We start from the raw sequence: 24654 nt of genomic DNA on the forward strand, positions 1-24654 counted from the left end.
CCTGTTGGCCACATGTCGGCAAAGTTATGTGACATTAGTGACGTTTGTACTAACTTGGTTTTAAAGCCTTTACTTTAAAATATACGCCGTTCAATAGCTGAGCTTAATCAGAGAATGATCAAAGCTCATGTAGAAACAAACAAACAAACGAACAAAAGATGTTCTCCTTCATTTCTGTCAAACAAAGCTGTATGAAACGTTTCCAGCTGTTAGTATCATGGTTGCTAGACAACCTGGGCCGACGGAGGCTACACCGTCCCATTTCACAAGACTCGCACTTCCGGCCTTAGCGGTCTTTGAGTACGCGGCCCTTGTGGACCGTTAAGGCTGCAGACCCTGAATTGGGATACAGCCATACTGGTCACTGCAAGTTTAACATGGCAAAGAACTCTCTGAGGATTTGAAAAGAAGAACTGATACTCTACATAAAGATGGCCGAGGCTGTAAGAATGACGCCACCACGCTGAAAACAAGCTGCAGCACGGTGGCCACACAGCAGTTTAACAGGACCTCGCCGTGGTCGACCAGAGAAGTCGACTGAACGTGCTCAGCATCATATCCGGAGGTTGCCTTTTTTCTTAGGTGTTCAAGTTTTTCAACCGCATTGCTTAACCACGCTGTTTTACATGTTCACTTATTTTTTTTAAGTGCTGTGCATACAGACAACTTCGATTTGTAAACGATTAACTAACAACCTTGTCAACACAAAGTTCTTTATGTGGAGCACATTTCTACAAGAAAGATAAGTTCCTGAAAAAGTGCTTAAAGTGCTTTGGTACTCTTTGGCAATATTGTAGACAACGGCCTCCTCTGATGACCTGCTTGCCGCTGAAAGGCAGCGGGGAGAGGAGACACTTGGGCAGTGCATTTATCGTAGCATGAAAAGATATAATATATTTACAGAAATGTGTGGGGTGTACTCACTTTTGTGAGATCCTGTATATATAATTGCACGGATCAGTGACTCCTAAGCTAGGCGAGTGGCTCCAGCAGATCCCGGGAACAACATCAGAGATCTCTGTCCAGAAGAGCGCAGTCCCGGGAACAGCTAAGGTACTGCAGGACCCTCAAGCTCCCAGGCCTCTGGTAGAGGATCCGAGCTTGGAGAATAACGACCGCTCATAGAGGCAAGAGGGGGATGTTTTATACATGTACAAAGTGCAAAACTGAGTAGTGCAATATACATATGTGCATATGACCTGTCGGTAATTATTTGGACCTGAGTGGAGTTGAACACACTCAGAAAAATAAAGGTGCCAACTGGAACCAAAAGTGCTTCTTTAGACTGATGCCATAGAAGAACCTTTTTTGGTGCCACAAAGAACCTTTCAAACAATGGTTCTTTGAAGAACCATTTCTTTCAGTGGTTCATTGAAGAACCTTTAAAGGTGCCCCAAAGAACCATCAAGAAATGGTTCTTTGGGGCACCTTTAATGGTTTTTCAAAGAACCTTTGGTCCTTCAAATGATTCTTTAAAAAAACATTTTAAATCTTTCAAAATAAAATGCATCATAAATTGAATTTGAGTAGGGTAAAATAAATACGAGCACAGCGTAGACATATATTAATGGTTTATTGTCATTTTGTAGTTACCAAAAGACAAAAAGTCTTTTTAACCATCAGCACAACATCACTACTAATACATGTCACATATTAGTGTTTTAAACAGTAATAATTAAATATATTTGCTATACTATAAATAAATATATATAAATACTATATGTACAGATAACACAACAATTAATACATGTATTGTTTAATTAATAAAACATCAGAAAGTGATCAAACGCATTAGAAATAGCAATAGCTTCATAACAGACCAATAAATAAACACATTTTCATCAGCAGATGTTTGCATGTTCAGTAAAAATATTTCAACAAGTTTATGATTAAAATGATCAATGAAATTCAGCCTTACGCTATGTAATGTACGTTTCATGTTGTACTCATGGTCCTTTGTTAGTCCAGTTTAGGATAATGTATCTGACGTATGTTTCATATCAAATATATGTCATATCAAAACAAGCCCACACCTGCAGTTGTTTCAGGTTTTCACTGGTGTTTCCTGTCAGCTGGTCAACCTCACTTAGGCGGACATCCATATCAGCCAACCAAACGACAAGCTCCTCCCTTTGTGCTTCAAATCCCTCCCACTCTGAGACAAGGAGCTGAGAGAGAGAAAAGAGTCAATTATAAAGAAGAGAGAAAAGTGAAACCGTCCTCAGGTCTGACTCGCATACCTGCAGTTGACCTGTGATGGACTCCAGTTTGGCGTTCATGTCATCCCTCGTCGATGCCAACAGCCGAGTCTGCAGGGTGCCCTGGAAGAGCTGAGTTAATGTTCGATTCCTCCTGGTCAGGCTCTCCAGCTGGATGAGCCGAGGTCTCCCCTCTCGCCTCTGAACACAGAAACACAAATTGCATCTGAAGCAGGAGGTGCAGATTTTTTTGCTATTCTTTTCTAAATCCAGGCTTGATAACGTGGAGGTATTTGGAAAACTTTTTTGGCCAGCGGACGACTGTTGTCTCGCAGAAAGTCAAATCAAACATATGCGATACACAATCAATTCACAAGAACACATTATAAAAAATAAGTCCAGTTCTTGCCTGATTTCAAGTGAATTCTGCATCAAAACAGGGTGACAGAAGTAAAACGAGTGTTTGCAGCAAATGTGAGCACAAAGCCTCACTTTGTACAAGCCTGCTATTAAAGTTCTCCTCTATGCAGACGACTTTCCTGTTTTCAAGGCACAACTTTGATCTGCTGTATGAATCTTATGGATTCACACTAAATGAAACAACAGTGTGCATGACTCCAGATTCTGATCCCTCATCTTAATATGGTCCCAACATAGCAACAGCAATAAAGCAAATGTTGAGGCTTCAAAATACAAAGTTCATAAACCAATGGCTGACATGAGTTTTATCATAAGGGTGATAAATATACAGATTTCAGTCTGTTTTAGAGATTTGATGTTCATTTACCTGCAGATGCACTATATGTGCCTGCTCTGTGGTTTTTCACAACATTTTGCACATCACTATTTAATACAGGAAGTAGGTGAACTAAAACAAGTCATCTTTCTTTGTGAGAGGACCATATTAATGAAACAAACCTCAATGACATCATAGGGATCCCTAAAGATGCTCCTGCTGCTTCTCTTCCTCCTCATCCTAAGCTTCCTTCTTCTTGTCCTCGACTTCCATCCAATTGTAATTCAACCTAATTGTGTTTCTCCCTCCTCTTCCTCATTTTGTTGGAGCTGTGAACACAATTAATGTGAATCTGGATTAATTTGTGCAAACGAGAAAAATCTACAGCTTTTTGGTCAGAGGTGGTCTTGTGATTTAAGCTGGGTAGATTTATGTGTTGATGCTGCCTGCTTCAGCTCTGGCTGCTGAGTGATATTTACACCCCGGCTGGATTACAAACTTTAACCACGTGCTGAACTTTGGCCCAGCGTTGATACCTCTTGTTAGTATAACGACCTCTTCTTAGCTTGTATGTATGATGTATGATGGTGGATAAATGAAATATACAAAGAAAAATTAACTATATTACAAAAGAACATCTATCTTGGAAACATCAAATGACCGGAGCATAACTTGTCAACTAGTCCGAAAATAAGTTATGCAGGAACAGTCAAAGACACACCTTCTCATGTCACATTTCTATTCATTTCTATTCACATTTCTATATAATTAGATTAGACAATAAAGAGTTATCTAATCTAATTATTCATTCAAAACACTTATGCATAGCTGTGTTTTATACAGCTCCTACAGAATTCAAAGTACAGGTTCATGTGAGTATTTAATGTACGGCTCAGAGCTCACGCCACAACAGGCTTCAGGCGCCATTTTAGTGACTTTAACAATATATTAAATTTTAATTTCGGTCTAGCTGACATTAGGTTATGTACGCAGCACGCAATTGAACCACATATTTTAGAAGCCAAAGGTTCAAATTAGCTGGGAGCACCTTCACTTAATTATAACAGCGGTTTTGTTAGGAAAACAGTTTCTGTACACCGGATACTAAACTGCGCTGACGTCAACAGCTAATGTATCTAGCTAATCGCTACTGTTAGCACAACATTAACAGCAAGCTACAATGACGAGTAACAAAAACAAAACAGTAATAAGGTTTTAATGAAAATGTTTTACCTTTTCCAACAGTTCCAGAATCCAGAGCTTCAAAGTCCAGCAGGTACTAAAGACTGTTATCCGTTTTGCTGTCACCGTCCGTGAGAAAGAGTTTTTTCCCCCGAAAGGTCAAGGCCCGCCGCTCGCGCACTCTGTCTGCGCATGCGCATCCCAACGACTGACCCCCTCCGTCCGCTCCCGGGAGGTTATAGTATGACGTGTTCTGACGTCACTCTCTCTCCCTGTCATTTATTTGGCTCGAAACACATATTAACAAATTGCTCAGTGATGAACAACTACTCAGATCATTTACCTAAGCAGTGCGCTTTGTCAAAACGAAGTGTGTGTTCATTACACTGACATTCTGTTCTGCAATTGTTATTTACTTGTATTTTATAATTTGACTTTACATACTGCTGGGTGGTTTGTAAAGTTTACAATAACTAGTATTATCATTATGCTATATTTTCAAAAATATATAATAATCTCAAAAGTAATGCCTTGGAGTAGAAAATAGTAATGCTTTATTAAAATTTAAAACTAAAGTACAGTATTTGAATGTGTGTATTGTGTCTACTGTTTGTTAACTCACCACATTCATAATGGGTTTGCAGGGTTAGGGGTGTGTGTGGGGGGGTGGGGGGGGGTGGGGGGGGGTGGGGGGTTAGGGTCTTTAGGCTTTCACCCCCCACCCCTGCCACCAGTATAAGCATAAGCAGTATAACCAGTAAGCAAATATTTCTAACTTTTATTTGAATATTCAGTTTCCTACCATCTCCTCTTAAAGGGTAATTGCCAGGTATCCCGCCCTCCCCCTTCGCACACACATGCACACAAAGAAAACACACAGTATAATTCACAGCCTCGTTATAGTGAATAAATATTTATGCCATTTACACCATCAAACTTAGATTGCTAAGGATGAAGAACCTTTTGTTCTTTAAAGAACCATTTGTAATAGCTGAAGAACCATCCACAAAATAAAAAGGTTCTTTGGCGTATGATGGTTCTTTAAAGAACCATGAAGACATCTGAAGAACCATTTAAGAACCATAATTTTTCTGAGTGCAGGGTGTGAATGAAGTGCAGACTCTGTTTTAATTCAAGGGTATAAAAAAGTATTTGAACTGTTTGCTAATTACAGCTATTTTTCTACACAGTATAATAATATGTAAATGTGTAGACTGTTCTGCTACTTTGGTTCCTATGATAAGCTCATCTTGGAGCTTCTATGACTTCAGAACACAAACCATCCAAACCACAAAACCTTCCTTTTCCAGTTCTCCCTGTGACACCTGTTGCTGTGTATGTCCTGCTCATGGTACTGCTTTTATCTCAGTGTCAGATTGGTTAGATAAAATTTTCAGTGTTGTTCTGTCAAACAAAAAGAAATGTCTTTTAGACTTACGTGGACTGAAGCTTTCGTTGATGCTCCTGCAGCTGAATCTTTCAGGGTTTATGAGCTGAGCAGCAGAAGTGAGAAACAAAGGGTGCAGAAGTGCTATTACCAAATCAGGAAATGTACACATAAACATTTCCTCTTCCTGCAGCCAACGAGCATGAAATATGGTCATACCTCTGCTACATACAAAATCGCATGTCCTGTTACTACGACCACCACTGCAACAAACAGAAGTCACAAACCTCAAAGAGAACCTGCGAACACAAAGACAGGAAAGGGAGAAAACTGGGTGAACTGAAATCATATACAAACACTGAGCGCACAAATCTCACATGAACAAAAATGAGCTCATCAGCCTTTGTTTTTCCTCAGTTTGGTCACATTCAGATCATCTATTTGCAACTCTTTCAACATTCATCAAATGTTGATTTGATGAATGTTGAAAGAGTTGCAAACCAGTTGCAAACCAAGCAGGACAACCAATCATCAAATGTTGATTTGATGATTGGTTGTCCTGCTCTTCAGCTTCAACATTCAAGATTCAAGATGTTTATTTTCATAGACACCGCAAAACATAAGTGGTTACGCAGAGCAATGAAACTCTCACTTCTCGGTTCCTCTCACACAACTACATAAAAAGTGCATATGTAGCTTATGAGTGGCTGTAGTCAGAATATAAAGTGCAAGTAGTTACAACACTGTCACCGTGGGAATATATACAGAGTATGCAATATTAAAATGTTTATATTTAGAAAATTGTGTTACGGCCCTAGCAGGGCGTCCTCCTGAAGGTGCCTGTGTGGGCGTGTCGCACCACCTCTCCTGCCTGAGCTGCCACCTTTCCCTTCTGTGCAGCTGACTCTCGTCAGTAATTAAGGAGATTTAAGCCCAGAGAAAGGTGAGCTCTGGGCCAGAGTGCCATTAGTGTGGTTGCAGCTAGCGAGCTGTGTGGTTGCAGCTAGCGAGCTGTGTGGTTGCAGCTAGCGAGCTGTGTGTTTGTGTGGTTGCAGCTAGCGAGCTGTGTGTTTGTGTGGTTGCAGCTAGTGAGCTGCTCTCTTTTTTTGACTTACTTTTTACTTTATTGACCAACGCTTGAGTTTTGTTTGTTTTCCTTAAATGGTAATAGCGGCTTGTCCGTCTCTTTTAGTTGAGCTACTTTAATAAAACTATTTAATTTAACCCTTTTGCCTCCTTGACTCCTTTTTCTGACCCTTTTTGTTACTTCCCCCTCACCGCCTAGACCCCTCAGGGGAACGTAACATTTGTTATATGCAAATGTATAAAACTGCAAATTTACAGGTCAAAGACACTCACAGTTTGACAATAAAGCTACGTTCACTCTGCAGGTCTTGATGCTCAATTCCGATTTTTTGATCAAATCCGATTTTTTTGTCTGCTCGTTCACACTACAAATAAAATGCGACAGCAAACGCGCTCTAGTGTGAACGCTCAAAGCGGCCGCATGCGCAAAAGAAGACGTCACACACAACGCGCTCTGTTTAGACCCAGAGCAACAGTATTGTTTGACTGATGACCTTAATATAAAGACTTCGGACTTTACGTTTCCCAGTTTTTGCTTTAAGTTATTTTGTTATTTACATAATAATGTAAATAACCTAATAATGATCCTTATTCCTGTTTTAGAGGAGCGCTGCTTCAAAGGATTTAATGCGACATGACCATCAAACAGCAGTCGCTTTCTAAAACATCAGATATGTATCGGATTCAGCACCACATACGAAAGTGACCCAGATCAGATTTGAAAATATCGGATTCTTGCCGTTCACACTGTCACACCATGATCGGATAGATGGTCGCAGAGGGTCAAAGAAGTCGGATTTGATGTGCTTTTGCCTGCAGTGTGAACGTAGCCTATGACAGTGATTCGGTAGCCTGATGGCCTGTGGACTGTTCTTGCTGTGGGTGGGTGTGGTCCTTTATGATGCTGTGTGCCTGTACTGTTATCAGTACGTGTTGGATACACTGTGTATGTTAACGCAGGTCAACAGCAAGCCAAACTCAATTTTCATGAGCCTGGAAACTGAGTGTCTTGCTCCTTTATTACGATCTTCTCCACAGCTTACAACTCTTTACAACTGTGGCTTGATTAGCTCGATGAAAAAGTGAAACTAAAAACAAACAAGGAAATAAAAGATGCTTTAGCTCCTTGACATGTGAAATAAATGCACCAAAAGAAATGGCTACTGCTAGAAAACATGCATGACAGTTATTCTTAGCTGCTACTAATGATAAACAGTCGTTTTACCAATCCTTTGATATGCAAATTATATCGCTAGCATCATGGTTCTGGTTGTGGTACAAGTTTTGCTTTTCCAAGCACAAATCCCACTTTGCATTGTCCATCGGCATTGACTGTTTTCAAGTATGCCACTGCAACAGCCCAGCTTGAGGTGTCACTAAAGACACACAGTTCAGTGTACTCTGTGGCTACTCAGATCTTGGAGGGACATTTTCCATGTTTACCATGTGTCCATTTCCTCTTGAGGGAGAGAAGCATCCCAGTCTTGGACTCCATTTGACATTTTACGAAACAAGAATCTGCTTTTGATCGTCACAGCGATGCTGGTCCCAAGAGGTTGAAGATACTTCTAATTACAGGTGTAGGGTTTGTCGTTGAAGCTACCTTGAAGGTAAACGAGTCAGTGTTAATGTCCCACCACCAGTGTTGGTCAAGTTACTTGAAAAAAGTAATCAGTAACTAATTACTGATTACTAATCCCATTACTTTACTGATTACTTATTTTCAAAAGTAATTAGTTACTTAGTTACTTTTTAAAAACATGAATTACAACCTGAATAGGTGATAAAGCGATAGATCTTTCAGTCCAATTCTACTTTTTCTGCATAATCATCATATAAAACGTAATCAAATGAAAAAGTCTCCTTTTAAAACTTGTTTTATTAGTTTTAATCTTTTAACTTTAGTGGATCCACTGTGCTAAAAAACAGCTTTTATCAATCAAACCAGAGGTGATCGTGCATTTGCCGTCGCTGCTCCTAGACTCTGCAATAATCTCCCAGTCGAAATCTGTACTTCAGAGTCAATTCAATCGTTCAAATCTTGTTTAAAAACACACTTGTTTACACTCTTAGCTTTTGAAACAAATTAGTTTGACTTTCATTCGGCCTGCACTACACCATGTAAATGCAATTTTAGGTATAATTGTACTATTTGTTCTTTGGACCATCCATAGCCGGTTACGAAGACGAGGTGAACTCTACTAGAAGCAGTGAATTCAGCACTATGGACAATGCCTACTGCGCAACCAACCAGCTGATCTACATCATGGCAGCAGTGATCAGTGGGACACTTGGCTGTAAGATAAACAGCAATAAGGAGAGTACGTCTAGGAGACTAGAGGCCAAGATCGAGGTAGCGCAGAGGGGAGTTAGCCAACTATCTGAGCTGCAGAAAGGTGCAGTGTCGAAGGTGCCTAAGAAGCACAGCAGGCTGTCCACACCTGAGGAACTGCCAAGCAAAGACTCACAGCCTTGGCCAGCCGTTGGAAAATAACTAAAAATGCTAGTAATGTGTCCGTCACTTCTCTTCTGCCATCTTGTTGTTCTTTGTTTTCATTCAGCTCATTTTGTGATGATGAGTTCTTCTGAGTGTTATATTTATACCACAGGGGCGAGTGGGGAAAAAGAAAAGAAAAGAAAAGAAGAAAAAAAAAAAAAAAAAAAAAATATATATATATATATATATATATATATATATATATATATATATATATATATTTATTTATATGTGTTGTTCCTAGAGTATTTAAAAGTAGAATGGGAGGCAGAGCCTTCAGTTTTCAGGCCCCTCTTCTGTGGAACCAGCTTCCAGTTTGGATTCAGGAGACAGACACTATCTCTACTTTCAAGATTAGGCTTCAAACTGTAATAGCCTTATCATTATTATTGTTATTGTTAATCTCTGGCTCTCCACAGCATGTCTTTGTCCTGTCTTCCTTCCCTCTACTGGTCGTAGCAGGTGGTCGTCAAACCTGGTTCTGCTGGAGGATTCTCACTGTTAAGAGGAAAATTTTCTTTCCCACTGTTTCCAAAGTGCTTACTCATATGATTGTTGGGTTTTTCTCTGTATGTATTATTGTAGTGTCTACCTTACAATATAAAGCACCTTGAGGCAACTCGTATGATTTGGTGCTATATAAATAAAATTGAAATAAACTGAAAACATTGGAGCAATGATCATTTTATTGCTGAATCACACAGGAAATGAAATTTATTGTCAACAAATTCTGTCACTGGTTGTAAAATGAATGGGAACAGATAAATATGATACAAAGCATTTGCATTATGGTAATATAGACCTATGCAAAGGACATAAGCTAGAGAACAGATTACTTTGTAAAACTCACTTCAAGCTGCCTGCCTCCATTCAACCATCTTTAGTACAACCAACATTGTAGAAATTATTCCTTTTCCATTTGTTAATAATGGTCAGTCTAAAGTGTTACTCACAGTCAGTGTGTGGAATCTTCTGGTCTAAAGCAAAATTATTGGTGCTGGTTGGAAAAAGGATTTTTTAATGTAAAGTATTTGCCTGAATTAGATTTTGTGCTGTGTTTTATTATTAATGTATTTTATGTATTTCTGTTTTATATTACTGTGAAGCACTTTGTGGTTTTTATCCTGTGAAAAGTGCTATATAAATAAAATGATTTGATTTGATAAATCTGTGTCATTGTTTCTGCAAGTCTTCGTCCTAAAGTGAACACAGAGACAATGAGGAAGATCTAAATAGCCCAAATCCAGGATAAAGAGTCTCAGTGAATGTGGTGCTGAAGGTGTGGAGATGGATCAGGGAGTTTGAGGAGACTCTGTAGAAGGACAGAGTCCCAGCAGGACAGTCTACATACATTGCTACTCTGTTTGAGGTGGAGGAGGTGGAGGAGGAGGAAGAGGTAGAGAGGTCTGTTCTAGTGCTATTGTGCCAAGCAAAGTAACCATCTTCAGAGCATCTCAGACTCCACGACTGATTGTTCCATCCAAACCAGCAGTCTTTGCTGGCTCCTGTCCTCCTGATTCCTCTGTAACTCACTGCTATGTAAACCCAACCTTCCCACTCAACCTCCCAGTAACAGCGACCAGTCAGCCCATTTCTACACAGAATCTGTTTCCAGTCATTAAACCTCTCTGGGTGATCAGGATATGGCTGCTCATCATCCACAAATGCCACTTTAGTGTTGTTGTCGAACAAGATGAGGTTTCTGTTTGCTGTGTTGGGGTCCAGTGTGAGTTCACAGGAATCTGAAAGAGAGAAGAATCCTTTATTATTTCACACGGTGCTATCAGTGCTCCATCTATAAAACCACAATTTTACCTGATATAAATTTGGCAACAATAAAGTTTGGCTATTTTCTTTTGTCCAGTACTCTGTAGAAATACTGACTTGATCACTTCTACATTCATATATTTCTTGATGCATGCTCAAACATCCAGGTAAGTAAATCTCCAAAGGTTGATTCTGTTCATCTGGACGTTTTCAGTGGGAGAAACTTTCGTCATCATCCAGGTGACTTCTTCAGTGTCAGCTGGCTGCAGGTTTCAATCATATAAACAGTACATTTACTGAAACTCCAAATGTCCATAAGTAACATTCACAGAGAGTTGGGGGATGGCTGCAATCACAGCATTGTAAGATGGTGAAAGACAAGGGAAAGACCATCTCTGAATCGAGGAGGGGGCCTAAGGATACATCTTTTACCATCATACAATGCTGTGATTGCAGTCTTTGATCAATGGTCATGACAATTTGCATATTAATGATCAAGGCCTCACAGCCCATTGTTCATTGCTAATTTCAGTCATTGTGCAAAAGTACTGTTTATAAGGTTGGGGAAGCCTGCAGTCAGGATGAGTGAAGAACCGATGAAAATACTATGTCCAGATGGTCAGCTTTTTGGGGTACATGAATACAGTTGCAATTTCACTGTGAAACAACATGGATTAAAAAAAGGTTCTAATTCAAATCAGGGTAAATTTTATTCAGTCTTTGGTCCCCATTGAGGGACGATATGAAGTATAATTCAGAAGACCTGAATTGGTAGTCGGTAGTGAAGAAAGTATTTTGAGGATATCCTGAATACTGTTGACACACGATATAGAGGAAGCAGTATTGAGGAGATGGAGTATAGATTTCTAATCAAATAATGTTTGATGGCCAGGTTCTTCGGGTAGATGAAATTTGTCCGAAGTTTCTAAATGGATTTTATGCAGCATCACATGGAAGTCAGGGACAGTAGCTCTTGACCTGCAGATTGGGGTGGTTGTTCCACTCTTCACCATGTTCCAGTACCTATTCAACATCAGAAGGACCACATTTGTCCGCTTTCTGGTAAGCCCTAACCCAGAGTCCTAGAGAGGACAGTTAGTCAAGCCTTGGAGTCATCCTAATCCTTGTTGTAGAATACTGAATACTGTGAAAGTTTACCCTACCAGTCTACATGTCTTTTATGGACTTGATGAAGGCATTTGGTAGCATTACTTGAGGCGTCCTTTAGGGGGTTACAGACTATTCACTTCCCATAAAATCATAAAACTTGGTTTGCATTGGCACCAACAAGTCAAACTTGTTCCCAATTCTGTTCAGAATTTTGGACAGCACTTTAGGGTGCAGCTAAAGAGTGACGCATATTTGACTTGATGGCCTCAAGATCTCATCTTTGCTTTTTGGTTCTCTTTGCTTCACTTGATTGTTGAAGTTTTCTCCGGAATACTGTAGGGTCTTTACCTTTGTGTATTAAATACAGTTGTTGTGGTTCGGTGGTATTTTCTCTTTTAAGGAAATTGAACTGAATTACCTTTCAACATGCCTTTGCTATCTCATTATGAAGTAATAATAATAATAATAATAAAATTTATTTCTATAGCACCTTTCTAGACAGTCACAAAGTGCTGCACATAAGATAACAAATAATAAAAGGGTAAAACAGACAATATAAAACAGCCAGAAATTCAACCAAAAACAGTTTTAAAACTGTGAGTTTTGAGTTGTTTTCTTTTAAAAAACAACTACTGAGTCCACAGTTCTTAATGCATGAGGGAGAGAGTCCACAGTCTCGGGGCCACAGTGGCAAAAGCTCTGTCACCCTTAGTTCTCATCTTAGTCTGTTTTATAGCAAGTAAGCCCTGATCAGATGACCTCAGGGACCTGCTGGGGACATCGGGCTGTAGCAGATCGGAGATGTAGGCTGGTGCCAGTCCATGCAAGGCTCTAAATGTCAAGACCAGGATCTTAAAATGTACTCTAAATTCAACAGGAAGCCAGTGTAGCTGAAATAGCAATGGTGTCACATGTGAAGCCGGACTGAAACTTATCACAAATGTTATGTTTGTCCAGAGCCACTATAAATTGCTTAGCCACAACCTTTTCTAGAAGCTTAGCAATTAACGGTAATTTAGAGATAGGTCTGTAGCTGCTCCAAAGAGAGGGGTCTAGCTGAGGTTTTTTTAAAAGTGGGAGAATAGCAGCATTTTTAAAATAAACCGGAACAATACCAGACGCAGTAAACACACTCACACTTCCTCAGGCCGGGTTTTAGTCTCTGCTGCCCACCATGTTCCAGCCTTGGAGAGGAAGAAAAAGGAAGAAAAAAATTCTTTCCACTTACACGTCTGCCATTATTAACAGAAGGAAATGTACATCTAGATTTTTTTAGTTTGGGTTGCAACTAGAACATACTCTGAAACACTTCCCCTGTTTGTCAATACGCCACAGAAAGTGTTTCTGTGCTCATGTCTTCTCTTCATACCTGAGAGTGTCTAGTCTCCAGTCGGAGTCCTCCACTCCAGCAGAGAACAGCTTTACTGATGAGTCGTCCAGAACATTGTAGCTCAGGTCCAGTTCTCTCAAACGGAAGTGGTTGGATTTTAGAGCTGAAGCTAAATAAGTACAGCCGTCCTCTGTGACGATACAGCCGGACAGCCTGGGTCAAATAGCACATAGAATGATAGACAACAAATAGCCAAAACACTTAAAGATGATTTGCTTTGGTCTGCCATTGTTTTACACTGTTTTATGCTGTATGCTGAAATCAGCTCATTGCTAACATTTTTAATATGTCAAATTACCATTTATTATTGAGACTGATATTGATTTAATGGAAAACACATGTTAGGGCATGTTAGCAAACACAAGTAAATTTCTGCAATGGCTTGCCACATTGAGCAAAACAGCTAGGAAAAGGGTGCTCAACCAAAGCCAGAGAGAATTGTAGTATGCTAGTATTACTTTAGTATGCTTTTATGTGGACTTGTTTACTTAAAAAACAAAGAAAAAACAAAGAAAAAACCAGTCTGTAATAATGAGGTGCTCAACTGAATTAAAATTCTTGTTATTTTAAGATACAGTCTTACACCATATAAGAATTATCATTAAAGAGACATTAATTGCTCTTAGTGTAGGGTGTTTACCTTTTAGTTTAAAGAATGCTCAAGTGTTTTTATTATAGAAATAGAATTGAATTAACTGTATGTAAAGCAACATTTAATACAGACCTGAGAGTTTCCAGCCTACACTGTAGACTTGCCAGTCCAGCAGAAAGGAGTTTAACTCCTGAATCTTCTAGGTCATTGTTACTCAGGTCCAACTCTCTCAGATTAGATGACTGTGAGCTGACAACTGAGGACAGAGCTTCGCAGCTTCTTTTTGACAGATTACAGCCACTCAACCTGGAGGAGAGTTAGTGATAAATTGACCTGTACATCAAATACAATCAGATCCATATTGAGTGGAAAGAAGTTTTGTGGCCCAGTGATATCTGTTCCCTAATTTTTCCCAGCAGATAAAAGGTTAATTCCAAGTGTTAAACTTGTATTTTGCACCTATTCATTAGAAGTATCAATATTCAATATTTATGCTTTAAAATATAAAACTTTAGAATTAACTGTTGTACTTTATTTTTAGCATGACTACATGCTGGTTTGTTGAACCATTTCATGATTGTTTAATTTCAATACAAAACTATAAACAAAGCCTTTGATGAATAGACCCCTAAATGAATTGCAGCCTGGCCGGGCTCAGCCCAAAGCCGGGGCATTGGCCCACCCCCTGTAGGCCCACCACCGACACGAGGCACCAGAGGAGTTGGGTGAAATGTGTGCTGGGCGGCGGCCAGGCGTAGAGATCCTGGCAGACTGATCCTCGGCTACCAAGACTAGCGTTACCCCTCTGATGGTAAAGGAGCCTATGCTAGGTTGAGAGGCACCGGCAAGATATAGTCGGGTTCACCTCAAAACACAGCTTGAGCTCCAGAACCAGTCTCCTGGAGAGGGACTGGACTCTCTCTCAGTCTGGTGTTACCATTGGTCAGAGGCGGTAGGCTGGGGTGGGTATCTCAGTATCCCCTCGACTTGCACCTGTATGTTGGAGTTTTTCCCAGTGGACGAGAGGATTTGTTATTCATCTGTACTTATTCACCAGACGACAGTTTTGAGTACCCAGCCTTCTTGGAGTGGGTGGGGTGCTTGAGGGTGCTCTACCTGGGGACTCTGTCATCTCACTGGGAAATTTCCCCACTCATATGGGCAACAACAGTGAGACCGAATGGTGCTATGTTATTGGACTTCTGCGTAAACCACAGTTTCGCAATAACAAACACCATGTTTAAACATAAGGGTGTCCAGAAGTACTCGTGGCACCAGGATACCATAGGCCACAGGTCAATGATCAATTTTGTAATTGTATCATCAGGCCTACGGCCATACGTTCTGTACCCTTGGGTAAAGAGAGGTGCTGAGCTCTGCTGAAGCACCTAAACATGTAGTAAGGGTGCACTGGGAATGCCTAGAAGAGGCCCCTGTCCACAAGATCTTCAAGTCCCACCTCTGGCAGAGATTTGGTAGCTTTCTGAGGGAGACTGGGGACATTGAGTCTGAATGGACCATGTTCAGCACCTTCATTGCTGAATCTGCTGCACTGAGCTGCGGTTGCAAGGTGATTGGTGCCTGTCAAGGTGGTGACCCCCAAACCTGATGGTGGACAAGGGATGGTAGTGAAGGGAACCCCGGCTGAAGGAGTCCTATCGGGCTTGATTAGCCTGTGGAAATTTGGAGGCAGTCAGTAGGTACCGAGAGGATAGGTACCGAGAACATGACTCTGGCACTGGCTGAAATGAAACCTCAGAGGAGTTTTTATAAGCCATCAAAAAAGCCTTTTCGATTGCCTCGAAATTCTGGCAAGCCATCGGGGGGCTCAGGAGGGGAAAGTGGTGCACCACCTGATCTGTGTGTAATACAAGTGGAGTGCTGCCGACTTCGTCTAAGTGGGCGACTGTGGTTCAGGGGGTTGGGAAGCTCATCTTGTAACAGGAAGATTGCCGGTTCGATCCCCATATCTGTCTGTCCTGGTCCTGTGTCCTTGGGCGAGACACTTCACCTACCGCCTACTGGTGTTGGCCAGAGGGGCCAATGGTGCGATATGGCAGCCTCGCTTCTGTCAGTCTGCCCCAGGGCAGCTGTGACTATAATTGTGGTTTTCCTCCACCAGTGTGTGAATAAATAGTGGAATTGTAAAGTGCTTTGAGTGTCTAGAAAAGTGATAAATGCAATCCATTATTATTATAAGTAGATTGTCAAATGGTGGAAGGAAAACTTTGTGGACCTCCTTGATCCCACTGATATGTCTTCTTTGGAGAAAGCATAATCTTGGGATGATGGGGACAACTCGTCCATCACCAGGGGTGAGGTCACTAAGGCAGTTAAACAACTCATCCCAGTCACGGAGCACTGAACCAGCTCTTTGCCCTCTCAAGGATAGTTGAATGTGCATGGGAGTTCACCCAGCCAGTCTACATGTGTTTTCTGGACCTGGAGTAAGTAAGCAGTAAGTCGGACTTGTTCCCAGCAGGTACCCTTTGTCAGCGGTTCTGTTGATAACTTTTATGGACAGAATTTCTAGGCATAGCCAAGTGAGAGAAGGCTTCCACTTGGGCAGCCTCAGAATCTCATCTCTGATAATGTGGTTCTGTTGGCTTCATCAGGTGGTGGGTTATGGCTTGCAAGTTTGAGCCCATGGTCCTCAGCAGGAAAAGGGTAGAGTGCCCATTACGAATCAGGGACAAGTTACTGCCCCAAGTACAGGAGTTTAAGTATCTTGAGTCTTGGGGCGATCGTGGCTCAAGAGTTGGGAGTTCGCCTTGTAATCGGAAGGTTGCCGGTTTGAGCCCCGGCTCGGACAGTCTCGGTCGTTGTGTCCTTGGGCAAGACACTTCACCTACCGCCTACTGGTGTTGGCCAGAAGGGCCGATGGCGCGATATGGCAGCCTCGCTTCTGTCAGTCTGCCCCAGGGCAGCTGTGGCTACAACTGTAGCTTGCCTCCACCAGTGTGTGAATGTGAGAGTGAATGGGTGGATGACTGGATGTGTAAAGCGCTTTGGGGTCCCTAGGCGGGACTAGTAAAAGCGCTATACAAATACAGGCCATTTACCATTTACCATTTGAGTCTTAATAAAGAATGAGCAGCAGATTGACAGACGGATTGGTGCTGCGGCTGCAGTGATGTAGACACTGTATTGGTCTACTGTGGTGAAGAGCTAAGACTAAAAGCGAAGCTCTTGAATTACCGGTCAGGGTTCGGGGATCTGACAAGGATGCCTCCTGGGTGAGGTGTTCTAGGCATTTCCCACCAGCAGGAGACCCCAGGGCAGGCCGAGGACATGCTGAAGAGATTATATCTCTCGGCTGGCCAGAGAATGCCTTTTTGCTTCCCTTGACAAGCTGGAGGAGGTGGTTGGGGAGAGGGAGGTCTGGGCTTGTCTGCTTAGGCTGTTGCCCCCTGCATCCCAGCCCTGGATAAGTGGAAAAAATATGGTATATTCAAACTGAAATCCTAAAGCAGGACACCAAGTGCGCCAAACGGATTGCCCGTAAAGGTAAAATTCTTGGGTTCCTGCATCTGTACATGTTAAGCATGAGGTAAGCTAAATCTAACACTACCCAAAATGGTTTGGTAGTTACACCTACTGTAGGATCATAGAGTCTGGAGTTCCAATTATTTTTCAATATAATCTTTTGTATCTGTGCACCTACAGAGCTTTTTTGGAGGCTTTCACCACTGGAAGTAACCTGAGAAGAGCTTCCTCTGAAGCAGAGTATTTCTTCAGGTCAAACACATCTAGATCTTCTTCTGATGATAGTAAGATGAAGCCCAGAGCTGACCACTGAGCTGGAGTGAGTATATCTGTGGACAGACGTCCAGAACTCAGATACTGTTGGATCTCCTCCACTAGAGAACAGTCCTTCAGTTCGTTCAAACAGTGGAACAGATTAATGCTCCTCTCTGCAGACACATTCTCACTGATTTTCTTCTTGATATATTGGACTGTTTTCTGAATGGTCTCTGAACTACTGTCTATTTTCATTAGCAGGTCCTGTAGTTTATCCTGATTGGTCTGCAGTGAAAGACCCAAGAGGAAGCGAAGGAATAAGTCCAGGTGTCCGTTTGGACTCTGTAAGGCCCTGTCAATCGAAATCCTGTGGATCTTCTTTGAAGATGTTTTACTTAAAAGCAGTCGAAGGATTTTCAGAGACAGTGGTGGTGAAAGCATCACATTTTTGTTGCTATTTATAAGCGACATCCTCACATAAAGAGCAGCCAGAAACTCCTGAACGCTCAGATGGACGAAGCTGAACATCTTGTCTTTCCCTTTCCTTCCTCGATCTTCTTTGAAGATCTCTGTGAACACTCCTGAGCACACCGAGGCTTCACTGAAATCAATGCCGCTCTGTCTCAGATCTTTCTCATAGAAGATCAGGTTGCCCTTTTCCAGCTGCTCAAAGGCCAGTTTTGCTAATGACTTAATGTATTGAATGCTCTTCTCTGGGCCATACTTTTCTTTTGTCCGATCAATCTGAAACACCAGGAACTCTGCGTACATCTCAGTCAGAGTCTTGGGCAGCTCTCCTCCCTCTCTGGTTTCCAGCACATCCTCCAGAACTGTTGCAGTGATCCAGCAGAAGACTGGGATGTGGCACATGATGTGGAGGCTTCGTGATGTCACGATATGGGAGATGAGTTTGTCAGCCTCCTCCTTACCTTTGACTCTCTTCCTGAAGTACTCCTCTTTCTGTGGGTCGGTGAACCCCCTGACCTCTGTTGTACTGCTGATAAACTCTCGAGGGATCTGACTGGCCGCTGCAGGCCGTGTGGTTACCCAGATGCGAGCTGAGCGTAGCAGTTTCCCATTGATGAGTTTCCTCAGCAGGACATCTGTTTTAGTTGCCTTTGTGACATCGACAGAGTGAATGTCTTCAGAATGAAGGTCGAGATGAAGGCGGCTCTCATCCAGCCCATCAAACACAAACAGAAGTTTGAATTTACTCTTGTCATAGTTGGTGATTCCTGATGACTGAACATCTGTAAAGATGTAATTAAGAGCCTCCTGTGGGATGCCTACAGTTTCTGGGATGCATTCATGAATGAGCTCTGCCAAACTGAACTTTTCTCCCTTCAGAGGATTCAGCTGACGGAAGGTGAAGGGGAAAATCAGATGCACATCTTGATTGGATCTTTGTTCAGCCCAGTCCAAAACAAACTTGTGAACAAGGAAAGTTTTTCCAATTCCTGCGATTCCATTGGTCATCACTGTTTTGATGGGTCTGTATTTTCCAGAGGGATGTTTGAACATGTCTGTGGGTCTAATAGGTTTGTCTGGTTCTGCTGGCTTCCATACTTTCTCAATCTGCCAAACCTCATGCTGTGTGTTGATATGTACATCATACCCAGCTGTGATGTACAGCTCTGTGTAGATATCAACCAGACGCTGTTTATCTTCTGCCCAACCTTCTTGTGCGCACATAAACTTGTCCTGGAAGTTTGATTGGAGCATCTGTTGGTAAGATGTGATGGGGTGAGGCTCTGGTACTGGAACCATCACATCTGTGTCAAATATGCAACATGGAAAGTGTAAGGTGTATATCTACCATTAAACAATTCTAGAATTTAAGTTATTTCAATCTTTCCGTGCACATAAAAAGTCTTCAATAATCAGGACCCATTATATCGCAAAGACCTTTCACTATTCCACTAGAGTACTTTGAGAAACAGGCTTACTTGTGGTTTCCAAAAGTACAATGGTGGCAGAGCTGCCAAGCCATTTTCCTACATAACTTGCTCCTACTTTGTGACATCCTCTCTACTTTTCAGATTAGGCTAACACTGGAGGTAAATTCCAGATGTTCCACTTTGGTGTAGAAGGAAGAAAACTGGAATAGGTGTAATCTTGAAGGAAGAGTATGTGAATAGTTTTGTGGAGGTAAAGAGAGGATCATGAGTTTGAAGCTGGAAATGGAAGGGGCTGTGTTGATTGTTGTCAGTTTGTATGCCTCACAGGTTGGAGTTTAGAGGAGAAAGAGGAAGCCTGGTGAAACCTGGATGAAGTGGTGGATTTCATCTAAATGTGAAAGAGATCCTGCAAGGTGGTGTTAGGGGAGGTTTGGATGGTGGATGACGGATATCTAGTGAGTGAAGGAGAAGCAAAGATCAAATGCTGGATGTTAAATAAAAAAAGAGTTGCAGAGTTCAGGAAGGGGTTGAGACAGAGAGAGGTGGCAAAGGCTTAGGGTGAGCTGCATGTGAGGTTGGACACTAAGGATGGAGAAAAGGACTTGTACCCAATGGTAAGAGACAGACCAGGCTGGGAAGCGTGTGCAGCAGGTAACACGACACTGACTCAGAGAAACACAGGGTTTAAATACACTGGAAAGTAACGAGGGGAATGAGACACAGAAGGAGGGCACAGCTGGGAGAAATCAGGACTGACGAGACAAGGAAAGCAGGACGCATTCACATAAGACACGGACCTTCAAAGTAAAACAGGAAGTACGACATAGAGACGCGAACTTGACACGGTGGAGACAGCAACTAAGAAACACAGAGACAAACCATAAGGTAGAGGACTCTAAGAACCGAAAGACATAGAGGTAAACTCAAACATGCAGACACAGACTTACACAGAACAGAGGGGACACAGAGAAACATGAAGGGCAAGGGATCGAAACTAGAAACCATAGAATAACTCACACAAGTACAATAATACAAAAAGCACAAAGAACTAAACATGCTGGGTCAGGGGACCCAGGACCCTGACAACGAGTGGAGGTATGGAAATGTCTAGAAGAAAGGGCAGTGGATTCTTTATCCACAGAGTTTAAAGCAGTCTTGCCTGAAGAATGGAGAAGATGAGATGAGATAAAGAGATAATGGTGAGATAGCCTTTATTTGTCAGTTGCAGGTCTTTTGCCCACAACCGAGATGACAGACCTTGCCGACCGTACATACAATACACAAACATCACATTGGGGAGACAGGTCAGGCTAGGTAGCGAGGAAAAAAACATCGAAATGTGTAACACAGAAGGATAATACAGGAATGCACAGATATCAACACACCATAGCACAATAAACACAGACAGCAACATGGGAAAGAGTTCCAGTGTGAACATCTGATCTGGGACCACTGCAATCTTCGACTGCACCTCCAACTGACCCGATGTCCACATCAGAGGGGAGGTAAGCGTTGGAGGTGGCGTTGGATCCGGGGTAGGGAGGGTGATGCGTCGGTGAGTGCTTATCAGTATCAGTATATGTATGTGTGTGTGTGTCTATAGTTCAGCTGAGACAGTGTCCTCCGCCCTGCCAGGCTAAGTAAACAGTCGTCCAGCCAACCCAGGTGGCCTTGCATGGAATGGGAAGGAACAGACTCAACACAGTCGTTATCAGGGTGTTTTGTTCAGCTCCGGCCTTGCAGCTGGCGCCAAAGGGATAGCCACATTATGATGGTAGTTTTTACTTTAGTGCGAACAGCTCATATGAATTTCAAAGCAGTTCTACAGTCCAACACTGGTCTCTCAATCTCCCGTTGGAGAGCCGCGAGCTTCGCCATACTTGCGTTCTGTGATATTGTCATTTCTTGTGCTCAAGGAGCCGATTCTGAGAACTCACGGCAGTGTGCCTCCCCGAGATGTCATCCAATTTGCGCTCAGAGATGTTATTCCGAGCTAGCCCTTTCCGAGATGTATCCAGTTTGCAGTCAGAGATCTTATTCTGAGTATTCACAGCAGCCGTAGCCTCTCCAAGATCTTATCCATGCCGACTCAATGAGCCCATTTTGAGAAACTCACGCCTCTCCCATCATTCTAATCCCAGGGGGCAGCCTTGTGGGGGTTCCGCTTTCTTAATTCTTAAGTCAGGGCCAAGCCAGCTCCGATCAGCCAGAACCCTGTTACCATGGTTCCGAATAGGTAGATATCTTCAGCACTCAGGCTCACCCAAGCCCAAACTTCTTGTTGAGAAAGGGGTGTCAATTGCATTCAGGGACCAGTTGATCCAATCCATAATTCCTCTTTTAGGTTTTAGAGAACAGACTGTGAGAGAGTGTTCCAGGGAAAAGTAATAAATAACATGAGACAAGACAAGGACATGAGCAGGGAAGATAAGGGAGAGGAGAAAAAGTGCGTCCGCCTCCTCCGAGAGCCAAAGAAGAAGAAATGTGCTGGTACTGATTTTCTCGAACAAAGGTGATGTGCAGAGTTGCAGTAACTACAGAGGGATAAAGCTGATGAGCCCCACCATGAAGATATGAGAAAGAGTTGTTGAGGCTTGGTTAAGAAGGGGTGAAGATCAGTGAGCAGCAGTGTGGCTTCATGCTGACAAAGAGCTCTACAAATGTGACGTTTGCTCTGAGAGTGTTGACGGAGACGTTTAGAGAAGCTCAGAAGGAGCTTCACTTTCTTTGTGGATCAGAGAAAGCATGTGATTGGCTGCTGAGAAAAGAGGTGTGGTTCTGCACGAGGAAGTCAGGAGGGTTAGAGAAGTGTGTGGAGGTGGTGCAGGACATGTGAGGACAGGTGAGGTGTGTGGTAAGATTAACAGGTGGGTTCAAGGTGGGGGTGGGATTACATCAGGGATCAGCTCTGAGCTTCTTGATTGCAGGTGGAGTAGAGCATGGAGAGGTGGAGGTATGATCTGGAGAGCAGGGGAATGAAAATCAGTAGAAGTAAGACAGGCATGTGTGGATGAGGCTGGTGCAGAGGTCAACATGAAGGAGCAGAGGTAGTGAAGGTGGATGAGTTTAAGTACTTTGGGTCAACCATCCAAAGCAACAGAGTGTGCACAAGAGGAGAAGAGGACAGTCCAGGCAGGGTGGAGTGGGCGGAGACAAATGTCAGGGGTGATTTATGACAGAAGCTAAAGAGTACACAATAAATACTAAATCTATGAGACCAAGATAAGAAAACAAGCAAATGATTAATGTATGTTAGTCTATTTTGTTATTCGTCAAAATGACAAACTCTACAAACAAGTAAAATAAAATGGAATAAAATCATGGCTACTTGCCTTCAGTCTGAGGAAATCCTCTCTTCTGTGAAGTCTCCCCACAGTTGCTGACGTCCACTGACATGCAGTGATTTTGAGCGTTAGACTGATTTAACCTGCGAAACATTTTCAGACTGCAGTGACGTCATGTTTGGTTTTCTTGTAACTTACCTTCTCGTCCTGAGCTGCTGGCACTCAGACTCTGCAGCAGGTCATTCCTGCTTATCCTCTCTAAAATCTTCTTAGCCACCTCCACAGCTCCAGGAAGCCTGTAGGTTTGCACCATCAGGTCGACAGTGTCCCACCTGTTTGTTGTCTCCAATCGACTCTTTTTGATGGTTGGGAAGCTTTGAAGGACGTCAGCTTGATGTAGGAGCCACTTGAATTTGTTAAACTCTTCATCTCCCAAATCCTCCAGAGTACTTAACAGGTCCTCTGACGTCATCCCTGATCCCTGCTAAAGGAGGAGAATATATTTGTTGTTGGTGTTCGAATAAACATTTTGAGTTTTAATTTTGGTGGTGTGGACTCATGGTTCTGTCTTTTGGATTTCACAGATGATTTTAGTTCGTGCTCATTATTACTTAGATTTCCTAGTTCTTGGTTTCTGAAGTCCATTTTTGCTTAAAATAATATGCGATAAAACAGTTTATTTTATGCGTCTATAACGTATTCATCGAGTTTGCTTATACAGCCTTGAAATCCCTTCACAACTATGCACATGGGAGCGTGGAGTATTTGTCCTGACAGGCACTTCAATCCCTGTCCTGCCACAGTGACAGCTCGGCTTGCTCTGCTGGCAGTGAGTCGGTTCAGTTTTACTTATAATGCACCAAATTACAACAGCCTCAGTGTTTGCAATGTGAAGTTTGTCACACATTGTGTCTTCTAGCTAAAGGTAAAGCTGTTAAGTTTAACAGGGATGAAAGCCAACTGGCAACCTGTCCAGGGTGTACCCAGCCTCTCACCCTAAGACAGCTGGGATAGGCTCCAGACCCCCCACAACCCTGAAAAGGACAAGCAGATGATGGATGGATATATACTCAGATATGGACATACTTTTACCCGCTCTGTCAGCAAAAGCTGAAAATAAAAACTATAATGCAAAGTAGTCAATGTACAGCTTGTATTTACTGTGCCCTCTAAATAATTCAATACACAGCCATTCATGCCTAAACTGCTGGCAACAAAAGTGAGTGAGTGCACCTCTAAGTAAAAATCCAAACTGTTCCCAATTAGCCATTTCCCTCCCTGGTGTCATGTGACTCATTAGTGTTAAAAGGTCTCGGGTGCAAATGTGGAACAGGTGTGTTGAATTTGGTGTTACTGCTCTCTTATGGGCTGTATCCCAATTCAGGGTCTGCAGCCTTAAAGGCCGCATTTTAAGGCCGATTACGTCACAGCGACGCGACGAAGGCTGTCCCAATTCGAAGGCTGCTCGAAATGCGGCCCTCAAATGCGTCCTTCATTTCCCTGATTTTTAAGGACGTGGCGGTGTAGACTTCGTGGCCCAACATATCCCAGAATGCATAGCGCGGCGGTGGGTGTGGATAATTTTGCCGAAAATAAACAGCGGATGAAGAGTAAACTTTAAGTAAGTACTGAATATTATGTCACTTATTTATGTGCAAATGTTTAATAACGAAGAACATTAAAACATTCCTGTTGGCCACATGTCGGCAAAGTTATGTGACATTAGTGACGTTTGTACTAACTTGGTTTTAAAGCCTTTACTTTAAAATTTACACCGTTCAATAGC

General features: G+C 42.3%; 1 protein-coding gene across 2 annotated transcripts; it reads right to left on the reverse strand.

The window, feature by feature from the left end:
- Nucleotides 1–10283: 10283 nt before the first annotated feature.
- On the reverse strand, nucleotides 10284–23340 carry LOC148102661 (NLR family CARD domain-containing protein 3-like). 2 transcript variants are annotated; one of them, XM_087842255.1, is made up of 7 exons: nucleotides 23067–23340; nucleotides 22917–22973; nucleotides 17610–19458; nucleotides 14078–14251; nucleotides 13333–13506; nucleotides 13101–13147; nucleotides 10284–10828 (listed from the first exon to the last, which is right to left on the reverse strand). In XM_087842255.1, exons 1-7 carry the CDS (start codon nucleotides 23338–23340, stop codon nucleotides 10284–10286), a joined length of 3120 nt encoding a protein of 1039 aa, XP_087698381.1. The 2 variants fall into 2 exon arrangements, with proteins under 2 accessions (XP_087698381.1, XP_087698382.1); XM_087842256.1 differs by lacking the exon at nucleotides 22917–22973.
- Nucleotides 23341–24654: the final 1314 nt, after the last annotated feature.

This window comes from Neolamprologus brichardi, chromosome 6, assembly GCF_056152115.1.
Source record: "Neolamprologus brichardi isolate AB-2024 chromosome 6, ASM5615211v1, whole genome shotgun sequence".
In the NCBI taxonomy this organism is placed as follows: Eukaryota; Metazoa; Chordata; class Actinopteri; order Cichliformes; family Cichlidae; genus Neolamprologus; species Neolamprologus brichardi.